This window comes from Gymnoscopelus braueri (assembly GCF_963280865.1).
Source record: "Gymnoscopelus braueri genome assembly, chromosome: 16".
In the NCBI taxonomy this organism is placed as follows: Eukaryota; Metazoa; Chordata; class Actinopteri; order Myctophiformes; family Myctophidae; genus Gymnoscopelus; species Gymnoscopelus braueri.
This window is the reverse complement of record NC_137616.1, coordinates 3159378-3184560: the sequence shown is the minus strand read 5'-3', so window position 1 is coordinate 3184560 and position 25183 is coordinate 3159378. Positions and strand designations below refer to the sequence as shown.

The 25183-nt window shown below is 41.8% G+C and overlaps 1 protein-coding gene across 1 annotated transcript in view; it reads left to right on the top strand.

Moving 5' to 3' along the window:
* LOC308102695 (lysophospholipid acyltransferase 2-like) overlaps positions 1-7997 on the top strand; it is a 68025-nt gene extending 60028 nt beyond the window's left edge. Inside the window, exons 10-13 of the mRNA XM_080452523.1 lie at positions 1492-1556; positions 5346-5478; positions 6459-6610; positions 7431-7997. Coding sequence (XP_080308649.1) covers positions 1492-1556; positions 5346-5478; positions 6459-6610; positions 7431-7605 — 525 coding nt within the window. The 3' untranslated portion in view covers positions 7606-7997. The remainder of the gene's footprint in view (positions 1-1491; positions 1557-5345; positions 5479-6458; positions 6611-7430) is intronic.
* Positions 7998-25183: the final 17186 nt, after the last annotated feature.

Genomic DNA, 25183 nt, shown 5'->3' with positions numbered 1-25183 from the left:
AATGTTAGCTTGGCTAGGGGGGGGGGGACACACAGCGGGACGGGAACGAAAACATATTCTCCACCTCTGGCGGAGACAATAATGAATGATTGACTGACTGACTGACTGACTGACTAACTGACTGACACAATTCAATTAAAACTTTATTCCAGACACTCAGGGGGTCCATAGAGTACACATATGCAAATAACAGACAAAACACATACAATAAATTAAAGTTTAATTGCACTGACCACACCCCCCAAGCGGGGAGTCTGGGGGTCCACCCCCAGAAACTTTTTAGCATAGTAGATGTCATTTCCTGTGTTCTGGTGAATGTAGGGAGTTTTTCATGGATTCTACAAAATCCAGGAGAAATCCAGGAGACTCCTGCAGGATCTAGGAGTGTTGGCAGCCCTGAATTAAACGGTTACAAAACCATAAAATCATAGAGGCTGACTCCCCAGTGTTTACACAGCCTGGACGAGTACCGGAGACAGCTCTTCCCAGGATTAACTATATCCTCAATAATACTGTCCCGGGACTCATCCAGGCGAGACATGAATCCATACATAGAGTGTCTTAAGAGAGCCTCACATGTATGGATACCACACGTTACAAACAGGTGACTGGCCCTATGCCATCTAGGGACTTTATGTAGAATCCTCAGGGCATCGTTGTAGGCCACTTTAAACCTCTGCATGCTACCTTTCTTGTATGTGCACCACAAGTACAGGGCCGGTGCTAGGCAATTTGGCGCCCTAGGCAATATTTTCATATTGCCCTAGCCCCCCCCCCCAGTGGCGCCCTAGGCAACTGCCTACTCTGCCTGAAGGGCGCGCCGGCCCTGCACAAGTAAACTGTATACATGGGAGTGCAAAATGCTTTAAAAATTGCACACTTGACAGGAGCTGAACACATAGTGAACCTGCATATTAGCCTGGGCATAACGTTTGCGGCACTGTCTAGATATATCTCTATCATCTCTATAATCAGTGAAAATGGTACTTAACGTACTTAATTTCCTGGCATAAAGAAAGAGGACTGCCACATAACTATCACTATCATGACACAACTCTTTTTTTGCATTGTAAATGACTAGAGGGTCGGGGCGCTGCGCGCCCCTCCCCCCTATCCGCTGCGCGGTGCTTTGTGTTTGTTAGTCTCTATAATATATAAAGCCATAATAGGAGATGTTCCCAATGGAGCTATGACCAAATATGGAGTGTGTTGTCTGACCTCACTTCCTGTCCAGGGGGGGTTTGTATATATAGATAGGGGTGGCTTCAGTGGGGGACAGGAAGTGCTGACTTTTCTCAATTGTATATATAGATGTGATGATCGTTGCCATAATTTGAGCACACTTTCAATAACTGCTGTAAACCCTCCACTGTATAGACTCAGAACGACCAGGTCATCAGCATACATGAGTGACTGACTGAATGAATGAATGAATGAATGAATGAATGAATGAATGAATGAATGACATTAACCTGTATGTTTTCATTTCAGTTTGCCACCAGCTTCAAAGTGTTCCTGGACAACTGGAACATCCAGACAGCTCATTGGCTCAAAAGGTAAACGGGAGCTTTGCTTCTAATAACCTCTTTGGTTCTAAAGCCCCCACAGTCCACGTCAACGACTCGCCAAGCGCAAACAAGTTACAACTATAGCGACCATTCCGTAACAGAATGCTGAATCCGTGGTGTGTGATGGTTTAAAACGCAACGGTCCACACCCAGCCACCGAGCGGAGATTTCCACAGCAACAGTAGTGTCACAGTCCCTCTGGGATATAAACAGCAGACAGGGCCGTCACTAACACTGGACAGTGACAGACAGTGACAGTGTGTGTGTGTGTGTGTGTGTGTGTGTGTGTGTGTGTGTGTGTGTGTGTGTGTGTGTGTGTGTGTGTGTGTGTGTGTGTGTGTGTGTGTGTGTGTGTGTGTGTGTGTGTGAGAGAGACAGAGAGTGTGTGAAGTCCTATTCACCTTATTCCCGACCTTCTCCAGGGCGCCGCCATTGCCTCTTACAGGGGGCGCCATTGAGTTTTTCTCTGTGTGCTGCCTCATTCAATATCTGTTCACTTCCTCCCTAGTAGGCTACTGCAGGTGTAATGTAGGTAATGAGGGTGTTGCCAAATTTTGCAAAAGAAACAATTTAGCAGCCAGGTCTATGAAAACAAGCCCAAAAGAAGCAACTACTGTTTTACCACTTTACATCGGCTATCAGATCAACAAGCTCACAATGTGTCACATCACAAGTCACGACACGTTGTGAGCTTGTAGATCTGCTATTTTCTAAAAGATATTTGGAAGAACCCAATATTTTTGAAACATTTGAACAACACAAATCTTGTACGGGGGTCCCCGTACAAGAGAGAGAGAGAGAGAGAGAGAGAGAGAGAGAGAGAGAGAGAGAGAGAGAGAGAGAGAGAGAGAGATGTTGTAACGTTACAACGACAGATTCATGTGAGCAGTTTGTGATCAGAAATGCGTTGCATGCGGTAGGACAAGTGGAATCACTTGCGGCTCAATGAGCCTGCATGCACACACACACGCACACACACACGCACACACACACACACACACACACACACACACACACACACACACACACACACACACACACACACACACACACACAGGGTTAAAACAAAAAGGTTTTTGTTAAAAGGTTAAATTACCATATTATGATAGTAATCATTGCTATAGAGTGTTTGTTCAGTTACAGGAGTCTCCATGTCTGTCCAGCTCTTTATTAAACAGAAGAAAAAATAATCTGCCAATCAGGAGAGAGTACTCATTTTCTTTCACTTCCAATTTCACTTGTTTAATCTGATCCTGTCAGAGTTCTCTATCCTGATTGGATCAAATTGGTATCCTGACCTGAAAATGCATTTTCTGTTTAATAAAGAGCTGGAAAGACATGGAGACCCCTGTTACTGAACAAACATTCTATAGCAATGATTACTATCAGAATATGGAGATATTTTAGCGCTTATTTTAAACAAAGAAAATCACCCTGTTATGTTTTTGACTGATTTGTATCACATTTTATTCTCATCTTATTCATTGTTCTCAGGAAAGATTGGAGTGCAAGAATATTACTTGCAGCTTAAATAGATTTTAAACTCCTATATGCATTATATAATTGTTATTTTTCACGCACACACATGCACGCACGCGCACACACACGCACACACACGCACACACACACACACACACACACACACACACACACACACACACACACACACACACACACACACACACACACACACACACACACACACACACACACACACACACACACACATTTGACATATTTATTTATGTCCACATAATGAGAAGTACAGGATGTACAAAGGACATAAACACTGCCAGTGCAGTCAGATGAAGGGAAAACACTTAGTTACAAAGCGCATGTAAAGCAGAGCAACGTTACATACAAAACAAAAGATGGCATACTTGTCAAACACAGCGGACAACAATCATGGGTAAAGGAAGCAACGCCTCCTCCAAATTGAGCGGCTTCCTATAATAGCTGATATTGAGCAGTACCTTGCTAATTGTTTAGCCCTCCTTTTGGAGAGGCCGGCCATTTGCAGGCCCCTTACAACCAACTTGTGCACGTGCCCTAGACTACCAAAGATAAAAACCAAAAGTTTACATCTGTAGCCTAGCTCAGAGATGGTCTGCTCTAGCTGATGATATTTTAGCACTTTGGTTAGGAAGGCTTCCTCTAAGGCTTCCACACACACACACACACACACACACACACACACACACACACACACACACACACACACACACACACACACACACACACACACACACACACACACACAATTATCTTTGTGGCTTTTTCTCTCCTGATTGAATTCAAATGGTATCTGGACCTGAAAATGTATTTTCTGTTTACTAAAGAGCTGAATACTCTATGGGCCCTCTATGGGACACTATGCGAGAGAGACATTCCATTAATGCTTGATAGATTGTCTAATCGTCGCCGTCGAGCAGAAAACCTCATATGTCCAAAACAGTTTTGGACATATTATTACTATTATCTTATTTATTATCTTATTATTACTTTTAAACCGATTTAAAATGTTGTTACTAGTTTGCGGATATATATGGTTATATTATAAAACACACATTAAGCACTTTAGCCCTATTTTATACCTAGGCTATTTGAAAATAGCAGATCTACAAGCTCACAACGCGTCGCAATGCGACGCGTTGTGAGCTTGTAGATCTGCTATTTTCAAACATTTGAGTACTTTTACTTTTGGTTCTTTAATTATATTTTGATGCCAATACTTTTGTACTTTTACTCAAGTAACATTTTGAACACAGGCCTTTTACTTGTAACAGAGTATTTTTATATTGTGGTATTGCTACTTTTACTCAAGTAAAACACTTGAGTACTTTTTCCACCAATGGGCATTCATTAACGAAAATGGAGATAGAAGGTTTCTGCCCGACAGCAATACCATATAAGTGCAGTTTCCGTACCAACAGCAGAGAACAGAGAGAGATGAGCATTATGTCATTTTTCATTACAACAGACTGGAGGTGTAATTCCACTAATGGCGTTACATCATGCTCATGTAATACATCATGTAGTGAGCCACAGCTGCAGCTGCCTTGTACAAGTCTGCCATCTACTGGTGAATAACTGGTACTCTGGTTTCATTGTCACTTTCCCCATGGATCCATACTATGAAGGTTGTTTCTCTTTAAAACACCTCAGCGGTCATTTTTACATTAAAAAAAATAACTGTTACACTATTATTATTAGTGTGGTTGCCTAATTATTATTTTTAAAAAAAAGAAGAAAAAAAAGAAAGTAAAAGCAAAATGATGGTCTTCTCATGAATTAGAAGGACAATATCAGTCACCAGAACCAAGGATGTGTGTTTTCAATGAGTCTAACATGTTTAGAAGTATGGTTTATAATCCGTTTATGTCAAAACATTATCACAAATATTGAATCAAGCAACTTAGAATAAATAAATAAACTGTCTAGGGTGCACACAAGAGCCTCAGTAGATGTCGAAATGACCTCAGAAGTGTTTTAAAGTGAGGTACCCCTTGGGGTTATTCCTGATTCATACTTTAAGCGGTGTATGCATGGAAAATAGCTGAGCTACCAAGCCCCCAACGTGTCGCCCTACGACGCGTTGGGGGCTTGGTAGATCAGCTATCTTTGGCTTTGGGGTTACGATTCAAAATGAAATTAATTAATTAATTAATTAATTAATAAAGGAAAAATGGCATTTCTTAGAATTGCCCTACTTCCGAAATGTTGATGTCTTCACAAGGATAGTAATACGCATGTGTCTCTGTCTCTCTCTCTCTGCAGGGTGTGTTATGAGCGTTGCCCCTACCACCCCACAGCAGCCACCTTCATCCTGTCAGCCATGTGGCACGGAGCCTACCCTGGATACTACCTGACCTTCCTGACCGGCACCGTCATCACACTGGCCGCACGCGCTGTACGTTACCTCTGTCTGTCTGTCTGTCTGTCTGTCTGCCTGCCTGCCTGTCTATCTGTATGACAGACACCGTCATCACACTGGCCGCACGCGCAGTACGTTAACTCTGTCTGTCTGTCTGTCTGTCTGCCTGCCTGTCTATCTGTATGACAGACACCGTCATCACACTGGCCGCACGCGCAGTACGTTACCTCTGTCTGTCTGTCTGTCTGTCTGCCTGCCTGCCTGTCTATCTGTATGACAGACACCGTCATCACACTGGCCGCACGCGCAGTACGTTAACTCTGCCTGTCTGTCTGTCTGTCTGCCTGTCTGTCTGTCTGTCTGACAGGCACGGTCATCACACTGTTAGCACGCGCTGTATGGTTACATGCTGCATCCGGCCCATCCATCCACCCACCCACCCACCCACGCAAAATTCAGCTGCCAGAGTTCTCACTCGACACCAAGCCTTGGCAGCACATCACCCCTTCCCGTAAACAACTGCACTGGCTTCCTGTTAAATTCCGCATGCGTCACAAACTCCTCCTTCTCACCTACAAATGTCAAAACGCCCTCGCTCCACAGTACCTCTCAAGCCTAGTCCATACACCGACTCTGTCACAGACCCTGCGGTCCACAGACTTGGACCTCCTCTCTGTCCCCAAGGCAAACAAGCGAACCTTCGGGGACAGAGTCTTCAGTGTGGCAGCCCCCACCCTGTGGAACTCCCTCCCAATAGGGATTCGCCATGCGCCAACACCTATTCTCTCAGGCTTATGGCTTATAGTTGTTTGTTGTTTTGTTTGTTCGTTTGTCTGGTGGTTGTTCATTGTTTTTGATGTAAAGCGACCTTGGGTTTATGAAAGGCGCTATATAAATTCAAGCTATTATTATTAATATTATTAGTGAAAGTAATCGTTAAAAAAAATATTGTTAAAAAACAAAATAAGTCATCTATAAACACTGTTTCCTGTTTCCTTTGCGCACTTCCTGTGCAGGTGAGACACAACGTCAGGCCCTACTTCCTGCACTCTGCCGCTCACAAGCTGCTGTACGACATCATGACCTGGGCGGCCACTCAGATCGCCATCTGCTACACAGTGGTCCCCTTTGTCCTGCTGTCTGTGGGCCCCTCCCTGCAGTTCTACAGGTACGTCAATGTCTGTGTGCCCCAGTGTTGATTTTGACAGCAAATTTTGATTTAGTTTTAGTCATAGTCTTTTTTGAATACAATTCCATTTAGTCTTAGTCATATTTTAGTCATCTGAAATGTTTTACTTTTAGTCCAGTTTTAGTCGACTTAATATCATAAGATTATAGTCGACTAGATCTACAGTTGATTTAGCCTTGATGGCGTCGTAATGGCTGATTGGTTGGATGCACTTGGTTGCATGCTGAAAATAGCCGATCTACAAGCTCACAACGCGTCGCAGCGCGACGCGTTGTGAGCTTGTAGATCTGCAACCAAACCTACCTCTTCTCCTCTAGTCCCTCACTACATTTTAGTCTAGTTTTTATTTGTTGACGAAATTGTCAATATATTTAGTTTTCGTCAGTGAAAAAATGTAGTCGACGAAATGTTTTCGTCATAGTTTTAGTCGACAAAATCAACACTGCCGTGGGCCTCTACCTGCAGTTCTACAGGTAAGTCAGTGTATGTGGGCCCCTACCTGCAGTTCTTGTACGTCAGTGTATGTGGGCCCCTCCCTGCAGTTCTACAGGTAAGTCAGTGTATGTGGGCCCCTCCCTGCAGTTCTACAGGTACGTCAGTGTCTGTGGGCCCCTCCCTGCAGTTCTACAGGTACATCAGTGTCTATGGGCCCCTCGCTGCACTTAGACCGGTCAGTGAATGTCTGGGGGCCGCTCACTGCAGTTATTATGTGTTAGTTTTTGGTATTGTGGTATAAGTAAATGATCTATCTATCTGTACAGTATATTCCTGAGCGTCCATATGTCTGCGCTTTCCATAGGTCGTGGTATTGCAGCATCCACGTGGGCTGCGTCCTATTGGCCGTGGCGCTGCCCGTCAAACCGCGACACCTCCGCGTTCGAGAGCAACAGAAGGACAACGCCTCTCAGCCGCCGCAACACTGCCACATAGAGGACGCAGGCAGCAAGCACAGCCAGAAGACCAAGACGTCGTGAAAGCCGGGGGATGGACGGACGGACGCACAGACAGACAGACAGACGGACGGACGGACAGACAGACAGACTGTCTGACTGTCCAGCCACTGTATTAAATCCACTTGTTAACGAGAGACGGGGAGCTTTTGTGAGGCGATCGAACTAAAACCGCCGCACAGAGCGGGCAAACGAAAATGTATCGACATTATGAACTGTATATTTGAGAAGGTGCAGCGCGTCAAGAGGTCAGTATTACACCCACGGGTGCTTCTCGACGGCGTGGAAGAGAAGCGCGAGGCAGCATTAACACGAGACTCGGCAAGAAAACTTGGGAAGGAAGTTCCGCCCCAAAACGGCACAGAGGGGGGGAGCCCGGAACTCATGCACTGTAAAATCCTGAGTGTTCATTTGACTCTGAGGGCCCTAATTTTTGCGCGTCTTAAGTACCAGGTCTTGTGACTTAACTTTAAGACCTGGAGGCGTGGCCAATGCTGTTTGGCCACTCAAAACAGCCAAACAGCATTGGCCACGCCTCCAGGTCATAAGTTAAGTCGCCTGGTACTTAAGAAACGCAAGATAAGGCCCCGAGAGTGTACAGATGGGACGGGTCCATTTGGTCGCATTTGTACACTCTCACAGACCTGATATTCTGATCATTGCTAGAGCGTTTGTTCAGTAACAGGGGTTTCTCCAGCTCTTGAATGAACAGACCATTTTTCAGGTCGGGATATCCATTTCAAAGAGATCTCATACAAGACACAGGATAAAACACACACACACACACACACACACACACACACACACACACACACACACACACACACAATCACACACACACACAATCACACACACACACAATCACACACAATTATCTTTGTGGCTTTTTCTCTCCTGATTGAATTCAATTGGTATTCTGACCTGAAAATGTATTTTCTGTTTACTAAAGAGCTGAATACTCTATGGGCCCTATCTTGTGCGCCACCTTACCCCTTATGACTAAACGTTTTTTTTTTTTTTTACTATTTTGAAAAACTTTTTAAAATAGTGAAAATAGCTATTTACATTGACAAGTTGTGAGCTTGTAGATCGGCTATTTAAACTTTTTTTCTTTTAATAGTAAAAAATGCCAAAAAGGTTTAGGCATTTAAGGCGGCGTGCAAGATAGGGCCCTTAAACTATGATTACTATGATCAGAATACAGAGCTTTAACTTGGTAACAAAAATGTTTTTGTTTTAAGAGGATTTGATTGTGTCACAACCCTTGTTTCTTAAAGACCAGCTGAAAAGCATATCCGCGGTCATAATGGGAACATGCAGTTTACAATAGATGCAAAAAAAATAAGAAATCCATTCTTGTGTATTTTTATATCAACAGTCCGTAAAAGTCCAATCGTAATTACTTCCTGCCAAACAACAACGTAATGCGTGATTACATCGGCCGGACCAGGTTCAACCAATTATGATGATAAGCACCACTCGAGGGTGGTGTTCCTCCGTTGAATGATATCAAAGATGGCGGACGCAACGTTTACAAACGGACACAGCTGAACAAACGATTGTTTACAAACAAACGTGTTACTGTAAACCCTGCATGGAGTTGCAGTGACACAAACTTGATTCTGCACTGCCTTGCGACAAATGTTTGAATCGCAGAGTTTAAAACCCATAGCCTGAGGGGACGGGAAGGTCTGCTTGACGCGTTGCTTTCAGTCAGTGAATGACCCGCCCCCCATCACTGTGATTGGCTGAGAAGCCCCTGTTTCAGCAGGAAATATGTTGTATTATGGTCACGAAAAGCCATTCAGCTGGTATTTAAAATAATACAATCTATAAACCATGTGAGGTATTATGACAATGTCACAGGGACATTCCTTATCGTAACCAAAACAGCAAACGTTGAAACTCGGTTTAAAGTCATACTGTGTAATATTTCAGTAGTCTTTTTAGCGACACTTCATGTAGCTCATTACAGTGTTTTTTTCTATACAGAAGTACAGCTCAAAAAGGAATACTGCAGGGTCCTAATACCCAAGGATAGTGGGTGTCTGGGGCAGAATTCACAAATACAAATTGTGTTAGAGAAGTTGTCAAAAACATATTTATGTGGAATGGTTATTGTGAAAAACATAGCCTACCAGTGATTATTTTAACTTGTTTAACTGAAAAAAGTTACACGGTCTGACTTTAATGAGAACCCTGCCTTTTCATCACCAAAACTTGTGGATTTGAGATGGAACTGGTAAGATGTCTCTGGCTGAAATGTCAGTATTTCACACAGCCAACATTCTCTTCTTAAAGGTGCTGTAAGTGATATATATTTAAAAAGTGAATGTTATTTTCGATTCACCAGTAACAGGGGTCTCCCCATCTCTCCATCTCATTAACGAACAGAGAATACATTCTCAGGTCAGGATAACAATTTAATGCAATCAGGAGAGAAAACACATACAGGATACAGAATAGCAAGTGAAATCGCAAGCGATGAAACAGGTAAATGAAGGGACAATTACGTTTGTGGGGTACTCTCTCCTGATTGGATGTAATATGTGTGTTCTGTTCATTAATTCTTTATTTCAATTTACTGTTTTCTGTTTACTCCTCGTGGAAGAGCTTTAGTTTAAAAAAAGAGAATTCATTTTTAACTAAATAATAATATCACTTACAGTAGCTTTAATGTAAAAAAAAAATCCAGTGAAAAGACGATTGAAGGGATTCTTTCAGTGAAACCACGGCGGAACTTCGAAAGGACTTGCGAATTGGACCGTGAGTGTCATGGTCATCGGTGGACGGTCAGTGTCGTGGTCATCACAGTGTTTTTGTCTGTTCTCATTTCGATCACAGCAGAGAGGGAAGCCGCCCCGTCACCGCGTCACCTCCCCATCGGAGAGTAAACCAACACTTTCCACTTGTGTACCTTTTTAGCCGGGGAAAGACCCATTTCAAATAAATGTTACCTCTGTGTCACCGTTGCGTCATAAGACAGTTGGTTCTCAAACCGGGTTTCCGGGGACTACCAGGGGTCCTTGAGGGGGTTCAATGATCGATAGTTAGGAACCAAATGGACCCTTACAAGTCTGTAGCTCTGAGAGTGTTTTTTGATTGATTGATTGACTGAATACTTCATTAACGGTTTGCAAATGTCAATACTAGGAGCAGTAAATGTTTATTTACAGAAAAACAGTGGGGGGTCATTTCTTTTGGCAAGCTAGAAGACTTGTCTAGGTGTAGTTGCAAATTGCAGACAGATGCTCTTTTATGGCGGTTTTGAAGGAGGATAGGGAGTAACACTTTTTGATGGCTGTTGGTAGGGCATTTCACAAATGCATTCTCACACTCTCAGAGGTATAGGGGGGGTCTGTGGCCTAATGCAGTGGTTCTCAAACTTTTTCATGTCAAGGACCCCCAAAATGATAATGTATTTGGCCGCGGACCCCCATGTAAAAATATTCTGTTCCAGGGACCACCCCAGAAGCAAAGATTGGAGTTACAAATGTTCGCTTTAAAAATATATATATATTCAAATATTTGCCAACATTTTTAAGATTTTTCAAAAATAGCAGATCTACAAGCTCATAGCCACGTTGTGAGCTTGTATATCTGCTATTTTTGAATAGCCAAAGTATGAAAGGTTAAAATAGTTACAAGTATTATGATGCTATATTAACACATTTTGCTGGGGACCCCCTGGAAACCCCCCTCCCAGGACCCCTGGGGGTACCCGGACCCCACTTTGAGAACCAATGGCCTAATGCATACCAAACTGGGGAGTCCTTGACATTAAAAGGTTTCAGAACCACTGCCACAAGGGAGTCTTGTGTTTTATAATCATTTACTGGGTTTTAAAGCGATCACAGTTCTTACAGCAGTGTACTGTACAGTTTTTGGGGATAGTGCCAAAAAAATAAAAAATCCCAGACTGCCTTAGGTATTTTTGCAGAAAAAAAACAAAAACATTAAGACACTTTGTAGGACAAACTTTCCTCTTTTACTTGATGTGAGTGTAGGGGAGGCGTTGTGTTTGTACTTTGTGTTCATAGAAGTCGATTTATTTGTCATATTATCCTGTTAATTGTTCATTATTTGTGTCGTTCCAAAAGACTTTGGTGATTTTTTGGCGGACTGGAAATATATGGAATATCAAAATCTGGATTGTATTGAGTTTAGGGTATAGGGCTGGGCGATGTGTCGTGATAGTTTTGACCAAATGCATTGATATTGGTTGTGATGTATGCATTCTTCTCACTCACACACACACACACACACACACACACACACACACACACACACACACACACACACACACACACACACACACACACACACACACACACACACACACACACACACACACACACACAAAAATGATATTTTGCGTCGTGATGCAACGTGTTGTGAGGTTGTAGATTGGCTATTTTTTGCTATTTTCTGACATTTTGGAAAATATTTGAAACTTTGAAATAGGGCTTAAAGAGCCATTCACACCTACTGTACGCACGATAGCTATAACTATAACTATAAAGATAAAAAGACATGCGCAGACCAGCTGTGTGAGTCTGTGCGAGACCCCCACACAGAGGGAGAGAGAGAGAGAGAGAGAGAGATCTCAGTCTGAGTGGTACTGAAGGACACATGCAATAGGACAGGGGTCTTCAACGTTTTTCAGCCCAAGGACCCCCTAGCTGAGACAGAGATGAAGCAGGGACCCGACCCCCACTACATATTGTATAAAATTGTGTTGCAGATTAAACTTTTTCATATATTTCATAAATAGCTTCATAGACAGCTTGTTTGACAGCACTGTCATCAGTGTATGTTGAATTCATGTTAATGTGTACTTATTTAACCACTTAAACCGTCAATATTTAGTAAACTTGACCTTTCACTCAGTACTTCCCTCTACACCAAACCTCTTTGCCGAAAATAGCCGATCTACAAGCTCACAACTTGCTTATAGATCGGCTATTTTTGGCTAAAGTTCTCCGCAGAATAGGGATGCTAGGGTTCAAGTAGTTCATGTAAAAAAATATATCCTGTCACACAAAGATTTAACGACCCCCCTGTAGTAACTCTGAGGACCCCCTAGGGGTCCCGGACCCCCTGTTGAAGACCCCTGCAATAGGATACAGTATATGGATAATCTGACTCTGGTTATTAATGCGAGATAGTTGTAGCCTGCCAGCCAGCCTACCAGCTAGCGTTAGAGAGATAGCTATTCATAATTGTCTCTTCATCTCTCTGTTAATTACACTTTTTGAGAGTGAGTGAGATCAATTGCATACTAGGCCTGTCACAATGATCACCTAATCACAATTATTTGAGGAAATCGCAAATATCTTGCATAGGCCTGATCGTTTCCATGTTTCCATTTTCAAACATTTAAAAAAAACTGTGTGGAAATAGCAGATCTACAAGTTCACAATGCGTCATGATGTGAGCTTGTAGACCGGCTATTTCCACTGTTACATGATTTTTGGAAAGTATTACATTATTAACTTTATCAGTTATTTCTTGACAGATATTTTTTGCCCTGTGCAATTGTTGTTTACAAACGCTAAAAGAAATGTATTTATACGGCGTATGTTCCAATGTACAATGTCCAATGCCAAATACACAATTAAATTGTTAATCGCAATTATTTGTGTGAAGTAAAATGTCATAATCGTGACAGCCGTATTTTATACCAGATGTGAGATGGATTCTGAATGACGGTCAATGTTTCTATCGTTCGTAAGAATTGCGCTGAAATTGATCCAAACGATACCGTCTATGAGTATTGTCAGTAACTTGTGTTGACACTGCAGTTAGAACGATGTTTAAAACAACATACTTACAGTTATCGTTATAAAAGGAGTTGTCGTGCTTGATGTGAATGGCGCTTAAGTGATTAAAACAAGGGGAAAAAACGATATTACGATATCCAAACTCCCAGACGATACTGTATGTACTCTCATGTTATGATATTAATAATAATAATAGTAATAATAATGGATTTTATTTATAACGCACTTTACATTTATATAGGATATTTTACAAGCTACATGTTACGTAGAACATAATGTGTGTGTCCCACTTCAACATGTGACTAGGCCTGTGCAACAGGCATGAGATCATTCCATAGGTTATTAGATCCCGTGTATGCAGGTTATTAGATTAGATCTAAACAGTATGTCCCATGTATGCATACAATTGTATTATGCAGGTTATTAGATTAGATCTAAACAGTATATGAGCAGGCTACAACTGCTGGTCGCCAGACAGACAGCCGAGAGATCCTCCACGATTCGACCAACGGACAACATCTCAAGTTTTTGACCTGACTGTCTCCTTCCTTGACTGTAACAATGATGGAAGCTAAATAAAACTACGCAACTGCTCATCAACTTTGATCCTCTGAGTCCAAGTTCATCTTTTTCTACAAGCTGTTGATAATAACCAATAAGCTGTTGAAAATAACCCATATCTTGGCGAACCAGCGATCGACACTTTTTGCGACGACGGGACAAACACACGCTGATGACATCTGGACGGAAGAGCAGACCGCAGCCACACGTGCCGGCAGCAAGAGACGACAGGGATTGATCACCCTTCATCCCACGCTGCGAGTACTGTCACCCCCGAGGCAAGGTCTGCTTAAATTTTTGTCGTTGCAATTTAAACGCACCTAGAACTGTGAACTTGGGTAACGGAGGGATAAATTGAACTGAGCAGTCTGACAAATTTAAGAATACATGTACATGATGATAAATGCATGAAGTAAGTGCACTATACTTCTTATGCTGTACTCTGGTACTGCTGTTTGGACAACTTAAAAATAAAAAGAAAGAGTGAAATAAGTACTGCTGTTTGGACAACTTAAAAATAAAAAGAAAGAGTGAAATAAGTACTGCTGTTTGGACAACTTCAACATAAAAAGACAGAGAAATAAATACTTCTGATAATTCAGCACTTGAAGTGAAGAGGAGCACTCGCATGTCAGCACAAAGGGGCTGTTGTTTGGGTTTTAATTAAATTAGGTCATGACATTTTAGCAGAAAATGCTGTAGTTTCGGTCCCAAATCACTAATAAGTAATTAGTAATTACATGCTGAGAATGCTGACAAGTCTTTGAGCCTGTATAGTGTTAATAGGGACGCCTGTTATTCTTGGTTCTAATGACTAAAGTACTGGTTGATATTAAATGATATCATAGTTTGGAAATGTGGAATAGAATTTCATGAGTGTACACTCCGTTACGCGCGCCGGCCGTGCTTTCTGTGAGTGATGTGTTTTGTGTGTTTCAAATTGAATATAAAAGTTTTAGTGATATTGTCAATGATGTACCCTGATAGCGGGTCTATTTATAATAATAATAACAATGATTGCAGTGTGTTCCGACCTAAAACAAGGGCTGCAGTCACATACGTGCAGCACATAGAGTATAGATTACTTTTGTGAAGGGATTACTAGACCCTCTCCTCTGTGCTCCGTGTGTCCGTTATTGTAACCTCGTATCTCCGTCTCTCCCTATTGCTCCAAAACAGGAGGGGAGAACGGGAGCGGAGAGACAATACACGCTTTGTGTAACTCGGGAATAGTGGATGTGCAGCCTCATTAACTTGTACATCTGCTATTTTTGAGGGATTTTGCAGACTTGTAGATCTGCTGTCTTGGGAATCTCGCAGATCTTTAATGACTGCATGATTTTCCCAACACAGAGAACAAACATGACTTTAGGGAAACATTTTATGCTTTGTGTATGATTCACTGACATTGTGGATGCTGAATTGGATATAACAGCTCTCATTCACCGACATTATGAATGCTGAATCGGATATAACGGCTTTCATTCACTGACATTATGAACGCTGAATTGGATATGACAGCTTTCATTCACTAACTTTATACCTGCTGGATTGAATATAACCGGCTTTAGTTCCTGTTAAAATGTATGAGCGGCTGTTACGTGTGGTCTGAAGCTGATTCAGCACATAGTGACACCCACCCCCCCCCCACTCTCTTTCTCTCTCTACCTCTTAATGAAGTTTGTTGTCTTTGTTCCACTAATTATATGTTTCCGGCAGGGACCCCACCCTGCTCTCTCTCTCTTATTGAGTTACTTTAGAATGACGACATGTGAGGCTGATCTCATTATAACCTCATTATTTTGCGCTGTGTCTGAGCTCTCATAGGTTCGGAAGCAGACCTGGTTCAGGGACAGCCCACTTGGAGGTCGCACCCCCCTTGGCTGACGTCTAAATACAGCTGACTGACGTCTGGATACAGCTGACTGCCTGCTGTCTGCTGCACTTTCGTGTAAGATTATACACGCCCTCACACACACGTCATTAACTATCGGGCAGATTAACAGGTTCTCAGCAGTATCTTACTCATTTTATCCAGCGGGGAGGGGTGTTTAGGCTGCATTCATTTGACCTAATGTATTGACCAGTGAAACACTGTTTCATTGTCTTCCTGAGTGGCAGATTACTTCATTGTTTGTTTATTTGATCACATTGTTCATTGCTTGATTAATTACTCAGTACATCAATTAATAATTAATAATAATAAGGGTAATAATAATAAATACATAAATTATCTAAAAAAAACAAAAAAAAAAAAAAAAAGAGGGGAAGAAGCAGCCTATAGTATGCTTTTGGAAACACTATATTTCTGCCATCTTCTAGTAACTTCATAAATGAAGCAACTTAATAAATTTCTTATCTTTGCATTTTAGTTATCAATAAGTGAAGTAACTTAATAAATCTTTGTAACGTAATAGAGTTCAGTACCTTTGTGTATTTAAAGAAAAATCTTTATCAGCTTACATTTATAATCGAGATCCTCTTTGACGCTGTGTGAGTGTGACCCTGTTTGATTGCATGACTAAAAGTTGCAGGACTTTGAAACTGACCGGGAGAGACAGTACGCTGTTTGTTATTTTTGCTCCAACAACCATGGCCAAGTGAGGTTTCCTGCGTGAAATTCCTCCGGGACACATATCCTTGCCAAGGGTCAATACCTGAGGTTCAATGGTATACCTTCAGTTTCTGTTACTGTGTTTGAGTTGAGTACAACAGCCCAGAACAGGAATTGTCGGGTGTTTAAAAAGCCAGTCGTGGGGAGTGAAGACTTAGGCAAGTTTAGGTAGTTTAGTTTCTGCTAGGCAGTGTATATAGGTCGGCATTTTCGGGTCCTGTGATAGGTCAGCAGTCTAATACTGAGTTTCTAGGGAACACACACACACATCTTAAGCGTGTCATTCAGAAGTGGATCTCCGCCAGATTCAATAATGAGTCAAACGACGCCGGTTGAGCAAGTCCAATCAAGATATGAACATATCTCAGATATTGGTAAATTTTCTGAGAAATGGAATAAACGTTGGCCCCAGTTACTTCAGCCATGGCCGATCGAGGGAACGTTCGACCTCGATGTCATTAAAACTTTAAGAATTTTGATTGACACTTATAAAATGAACCAGACCGGCAAGAAACGTGTAAAAAAACGTACACAGGAGATTATTGCGATTAAAGCCTTTCAGAAAACTGCTGAGGCAAAATTGAAAACCCAGGACAGACCGCGTCCTGGCGAAAAGGAGTTGACTGCAACAGCCTTCTCACTGTTTCCTCCTCCGTATAATAAGAATACTGGCATTTATCCTGTTCTTACTGCAGAGGGTAATTATGAGACAAGAGATGATCATAATAAAGTCCTTGAGAAGGGCAGGGCCAAGACGGTTTTGGAAACATTACCAGACAGGCCTGGAACCGGTGGTACTCCTGAGAGGTACCGACAGGAGGATCATAGGGTCGGAGGCTATGATTCCCAGATCAAAGATATTTTAGCAAAAGCTGAACAGCGTGGAAAACTTACACGCTCTAAAGCTTCATCTAAACAGGTGAGTACTGTGCTAGACTGTTGCGACGATGAGGAGGCAGACTGGTCTCAGAAACCAGGCAAACCAGGTACTAAACCAGGCACTTCATCAGTCAACGCCACCCCGAGAAGCTATAAAGATATTCCAAGTGATTTGGAAAAATTAACTCGAGACTTACGTAACGTAAGCAGCATGAAACGCCAGATCATACAGGATTTAGACTCAGTAGAAGAACACGAGAAAAATGGGGACCTGGAAAAAACCCTGTTGAACGAGTTAAGCATGGTTGAGATACAGGAAAAGGAACTTCAAACAGACAAAGACCAGCTAGAAGGGGAAATGGGCCAACGTTATCCGTTGCGGTCTAAGCAGAATTCGGAATCTGCTCCTTCCGGGCACTATTCTGTACTTGGTCCTTCTCTTTCTCTTCCAGTGATTATACGCGGGAATGAATTAAACTACAAGCCAGTCGCCCAATCAGAGCTGGATTCGTGGACCTCCAAGTTGCCTTCTATTACAGAGGGTGCTCATGCTTGGCTTTCGAAATTGGATGAACTTTTTACTGGAATTAATCCAGCTATGGCAGACTTCAAACGCCTGCTTATGGCCCAAATCGGGCGATCTTCTTTGGCTCGTGTCTTTGACAGGGCCGGCCTCGGACATTATGTCAATACAGCTGTTTTCGATGCGGAATTCTTTTCGGCATACAGAGGGCGTTTGGGCCAGGTATTGCAGGAGATGTATCAAACTAACATGCATCCGAATAGTATCATAATCAATTCCTTGGGGGACAATGAGAACCCCCGCGCGTACGTGGCCAGATCATATCAACAATGGCGGGATATCGTTGGGAAGAATCCGGAGGACAATCAGATGGAAGAGGCCATATTAAGGGAGAAAATTCAGCAGGGACTACCTAGACAGGTCAGATGTAAATTGGATGAAATTGTTGGACTACAGTCCATGACTCGCAACGTGTACACTGACAACTTGGCACACCATATCGAGAGTGTTAGGGCGAAGGAAAAATCATTGCGTGAGCAAGATATTGAGGCAGTTCGAAAACTCACTCACTTGCAGCTTAACGGCTGCGCCGGGCCTCCCAACTTTGCTATACGTATCTGATTTGAGTCCAATACTGGACACTGTAACTTCTGGTTCCATTCCAGCCCCGCCCACGGTGAAGGTCCAGTTTGTGGCTCCCACCTTGGAGGCATCGGACTCCGTTCCCCGAACCCCTGATCCTACCCTTCCACAACCCTTGGATGTGGCTTCGTTTTCCATTTTTACAACCCTACATGCAGATTCTGTTCTTAGCTCATCTGTGACTGTCGTCACAGAAGGGGGGACGGAAGAGCTAAATGATATAACAACAGAACCTCTAAATGATATAACAACATAACCTCTAAATGATATAACAACAGAGGGAGGAGTCTAGTGTGGAGACAACATCAGCTGTGAAGAATACAGAAGATCATGAGACAGTATAAATTAGGCCAGATGAAGGGAGTTTGGAGTGTGATGTGGATTTTGATTTGTACACTTTTGGGTGATAGTATTTGTTCTGTTATTGGTGCACCAGCCAAAACTGCAGTACAAGCCTTTGTGTCTGCTAATAAGCAGGTCACAGCACGTGGTCAAAAGAATTTGTTTTATGAATGGATGCGATTCTCGGCTCAGCGTGTGACTACAGAAACTTGTATTACGTGTTATAATGCTAATAGAACACCCTGGGTTCAACCTTTGCCTTTTGAACCGAATCAATGTGTTGAAGATTTGAAAACAGCAGTAAAGGAGAAATGCTATATTCAATGCATTCTGTCATTCATGGGACAGACCGAAGCAAGTGTGGACCTGTACAAATCCAGTAGATGTAAGGACTTTGAGTTGCTCACTCTAAGTGGCAATGCATTTGTGCCGCCATTTGTAAACATTCCTGAGGGAATTGTGTTCCCACTATGTCTTGTATCTGGTCCAAATCAGAATGATTTGCAGTGCTCAGATTACACGGAAGGACGTGCCTGTAACAATAGGACGGATCTTCCCATGCGATGTACGGAAGTGATCGCACATAACGCTCATGTTCATGCACGCAAGGCTGACAATGGAACGGTTATACGTCATGGGTTCCCACTGCCAAGCTTGCAAGGGGGGACTCGTTCAGTAGCTGACATTTTTTGGTATTGTGGGGGTGAGCAAATTCACGATTATTTAGAGCGTAATTGGATTGGAGTATGTGCCCCTGTTATGCTCACAGGCCCATTGTCAATTTTGACACTGCATGGGAATTCGACAAGACTTAAAAGATCAACTGATGTAACGGGTGAGAAAGGTGCTGAGAGCGTTAAAGACCTGAAATTCGCTAGTCTTGATGGAAAGGTGGAAATGGGCCCGTTTGGTCCGATGAATATTCCATGGGAGCATAGAGCTATGCCAGAGGACACGCTGCAATTTAATCCGTTCTTTTATCCTGAAACAAACGGTCGTTGGATAATTTTTTTGTGGTATAATCAGCAACGATTCATCAATTTTACCATCACTACATTTGAGTACTTTAGTGAACAACTGCATGCCACTTCCACAATGACGTTACAAAATAGATTCCTCCTAGATACACTTTTTGCGGAGGAACAAGGGGCCTGCGCAAAAATAGGGAGCGACTGCTGCACTGTAATTCCAATGCACACCGGAGAAGGGGGGAACATCACGGGGGCTCTTGAACTGTTGAAAACACTTAGAGACGAACATGTCAGTCACACTAAGGGTGGTGAGGATACCAGTTGGTTGGGATGGCTTCTGTCATCTTCTTGGAGGGCGAGCTTGGTCAGGGTCGGATTTATCCTAGGCCTGGTGTTATTTTTGTTTTTATTATTGATATGCTGTGTGGTCCCACTGCTTCAGACCATGGTTAAACGTGTAATGGGGGCGGCAGTTGGGCAGCACATCGTCCTGTCTCCACCCGTGCGTCTTGGCGAGGTAGACAGTGAGGCCACACGCATTCTAGATTAAGATGACGACAAGGTTGACATGGGTGATAGGGATTCTTTTGATATATATATGGATTAATCACATTTATTACACCACTTGTTCACGTTAAGTGTATGTGCCTTGGCCACACTAATTACAACACCTATATGCCTTGTTGTGATATTGTGCCTCGTATTTCTACTATTGTGATTCTACTATTGTGATTTGTATGTGTTTGTGCAGCGCTTTCAAATTGAAACACAATTGAGGTAATCATATTGGCTATTTACAGCCCGTAATGCTGTGTAACATGTAAAAAGATATGACTGTTTTCCACCTGGTGGAACGTCCTTCCTTGGCCCGTTTTTGCTTAAGTGGCCTTGGAGAAGCTTGTAGATCGGCCATTTCTTGATGGCTGTAGTGTGATAAGGTGATTGCCGATTGTGTATTTTATTTGACAAGCACTGTACTACAGCCCAGTTGGTATAGTTAAACTGTATGGCTGTATTTGATGTGTTAACAACGAAGAGGGGCTACATGCATTGAATGTGAGCATTCACCCTGTATGCATTTGGCCTCTGTTGTGTGTGCCTAATCTTTCTGCTTGTCTTTCCTTCTTGAGGGGGACCTGACGGCGGTGTGGAATCCGTTTACATAGGCTCTATATATGTCTATGTGATTGATGATTATCATATACTTGTTTTGTTATTATCATTGTCATTGGTCCTGATCATATCGTTGTATTGTGTTTAGGTACGCTCCCCCGTTTCGTTGTGACACTAGGGTGCCACAAAGGGGGGAATATAGGATATTTTACAAGCTACATGTTACGTAGAACATAATGTGTGTGTCCCACTTCAACATGTGACTAGGCCTGTGCAACAGGCATGAGATCATTCCATAGGTTATTAGATCCCGTGTATGCAGGTTATTAGATTAGATCTAAACAGTATGTCCCATGTATGCATACAATTGTATTATGCAGGTTATTAGATTAGATCTAAACAGTATATGAGCAGGCTACAACTGCTGGTCGCCAGACAGACAGCCGAGAGATCCTCCACGATTCGACCAACGGACAACATCTCAAGTTTTTGACCTGACTGTCTCCTTCCTTGACTGTAACAATGATGGAAGCTAAATAAAACTACGCAACTGCTCATCAACTTTGATCCTCTGAGTCCAAGTTCATCTTTTTCTACAAGCTGTTGATAATAACCAATAAGCTGTTGAAAATAACCCATAACATTTAGAAGAAATCTCAAAGTGCTACAGAAGGCAATTGCATAAAAACAGAAACATCATGATCATGATATTGATATAATATGGATACTATGTTAACCCAGCCCTATTTAGAGGGCAAACTTCTGCCACGTGTGGAACGAAATGTTGTGAAAACTGTCACACTCCTGGACGCAAACGGCCAGGCAAATGCCATGTCAACAAAGATGCTCGTAACCATGGCAACCAGGAGTCTAAAGGAAACGACAATGTGGTCTTTTATGTTTGTCCATCATGTGATATTGTGAAATTTGCACTCGGCAAGATGGGAAAGAAGTTCCGCACCCAAAAGGCGGAGCCCGGATCTCATACACTGTAAACTCCTGGGTGTTGATTTAACAGAGTTTACAAATGGGATTTGTAAAAAGGTGGTGTATGTGATATTTGTTTAGACAAAAAAAAACATTTTTTTTTGGTAAAAAGTTTATGCTCTATATTCTGATTTTAGTTATTGCTGTAGTGTTTTTTTTTGTTTCGTTTTTTCTTCATTAACAGGAGTGTCCCTGTCCCTCTTTAGTAAACAGAATTTTAACTTTCAGGTGGGTCACTAATTTCATCCAATCAGGAGAGAAAATGCATTTTTCAGCTTCAATTCCATAATTCTACTTAAGGAAACTGATACATAAATAGAGTAACGGACGATGACCCACAATGAGACGTATAGGGCATATAGCAGTGGCGGCCATTTTCTGGTTCCACTCCAAAATAGTCAATGCATTTTTCCATTAACATTTCCAAAGAATATTTATATCAATTATTTTAAGCCTAGAATCAAGCCATCCAGGGTCCTGGTGAATCATGACCATAACACGTTTGATTCTGTGAAAAAACTTTTTTGAAAACGGCAAAACAAAAGGTATTTATTAAATATTTATTTATTTATTTATTAAATATAGTATATCATCATTCTATATCATCATTCTCACCCAGAGAATACCACAACATTCACCGTTCAGAATACCAAACGTCAGGTTTAAAAGAGGAGCAGAGACGTTTGTTTCCAGTTCAAAATATATGCCATTTTATTTAGGCACAGGGCAGATGCTTTAATAATACCTTAATGATTTAAGCAAAAATACTTGACCACATGGACCCTAGATTCCTACATTCACAGAAATAGCCAATCTAGCGTCGTTAAAACGGGCGCCTGCCGTTACGTTTTTCTCACTTTTACTGGTTTCTCACTTGTACTGTAACATATATATTACTGTGATAGAAGAACAGACGAGGACCGAAGAGATATACACATGGTGTCTCAAGACATACAAAAAAATCCCTCATGAACAAACTATTTTAAACACTATTTAATGGTGAACATTGAAAATATCTACAAGCTCACAACGCAAAGTTTTTTTCTTAAAAAAATCATTGCATTTAACGCCTATTATTTTTACAATTGCTACACATTTCTACAGAACCGGTGGATATCCTTGTCATTCTGGGCTTAAACAAGAAGTTGAATATTTGAATGATATAGCACACATAGAGGAACTGTAGTGGTGAAACCTTTATTAAACAAAACAAAAACATAGTAATTTTCCCCAAGGGATAAAGGGGATCTGAGTCTATAAAAACACCTCTATAAAGACACAAAACTCTGTAGAATATAAACATGTAATCAAACTAAGTGATGATGTACACTGTCTCCCTGGCATCTACCATATTATGTACTATGATATTGTAACAATCTAAACAATACACATGTCAACACACAGTGAACAGCTACACAAGACCAGCAGCTTGTCAGCACTTTACTTTACCATTATTTACTGCATATCAATGAACATAATAATTATTGCATGAATATAACTTGTTAAATCCTGACAAATGTTGACAGACACAGTGATAATCATATTGTACTAACAGTAACTGAGTAAGTAAATGAGCTGGAGGGAATAATGCTATAAAGATAAATGAAACATAATAAAACAAATACAAAAATGAAATTCCATCATGTCGTATAGAAAATAAGATCCATAAACAAGATTTTAAAAAATCCATCACAAGAAACTATTAATGTTTATTTCATTCAGTCATGTTGATATTGTCAGATTATGTAATTAATCTGCTTGAGTATCATTAGCATTGTCATCCTGGATAAGACTGAGTGATCATATATGTGTCTGTGTGACTAACTTAAACTAAAGGCTAGAGGTCCCTGTATGAGTCCTCATGTGTCTTTTTAGATGATCTGTCCTAGTAAAGCCTTTACCACAAACAGAACAACAAAAGGGCTTTTCGCCTGTATGAGTCCTCATTTGTGTCTTTTTAGTTCACCCTTTTGAACACAGCCTTTACCACATATTGTACAAGAAAAGGGCTTTTCACCTGTATGAGTCCTCATGTGTGTTTTTAGTTTAGATGTCCTAGTAAAGCCTTTACCACAAACAGAACAACAAAAGGGCTTTTTGCCTGTATGAGTCCTCATGTGTTCTTTCAGATTACTTGTGCTAACACAGCCTTTACCACAAACTGTACAAGAAAAGGGCTTTTCGCCTGTATGAGTCCTCATGTGTTCTTTCAGATTACTTGCGCTAACACAGCCTTTACCACAAACTGTACAAGAACATGGCTTTTCACCTGTATGAGTCACCATGTGTGTTTTTAAATTACCCTTCTGAGCACAGCCTTTACCACAAACTTTACAAGTAAAGGGCTTTTCGCCTGTATGAGTCCTCATGTGTTCTTTCAGATTACTTGCGCTAACACAGCCTTTACCACAAACTGTACAAGAACATGGCTTTTCACCTGTATGAATAATTATGTGTCTCTTCAGATGACCCTTATGATTAAACATTTGGCCACACTCTGTACAACTAAAACTTTTCTTCCCTGTGTGACTCCTCATGGAGTGAGTTTGTTTCGATGATTTCAGGTCCTGGGACAGCTTGCACTGTCCTCCTACATGTTGTGTCTTGTGTAATTTCAGTGTGTTTAAAACTGACTGATCTCCCCTAGTCTCCTCCCAGTCATCACTGTCTTCAGTGTCTGATTCAGAACAGTGTGAAGAGAGGAGCTGGTCATCACTAGTTGGATGTGATGTTCCACAGTCCTCTACATCAGCTTGTATTTTCATGTGTTCAGTTGAGGTGCTGGCTACAGGCTCCATCTCTCTGTTTTCATCATCTTCACTTTTCACTGCTAGTAATGTCAACGTTGACCCACCAGCCTCTTCTGGTCTTTGAAGTAGTTCCTCCTGTTCCTCTTTAATCTGTGGAGGTTGTGGTTCCTCCTGGACCAGACTGGAGCTCCACTCCTCTTCAGGGGAAACCTCCTCTTTACACACATGGGCGAGCAGGAAGCCTAGGAAAAAAGATACAATGAGACTCTATAGAACTTAACATGATATCATGCAGTGTTCCCTCTGCTTTATGAAAAGCTGGTGCACATACATCCACTTCAGTGTCCAGGTGCAGGAAAAACACAAGTTCAACAAATAAAAAACACTGGCTAAAAAAGCTCAGCTGTTTTAATCGCTCTTTCCTTTGTTTCCTGTTT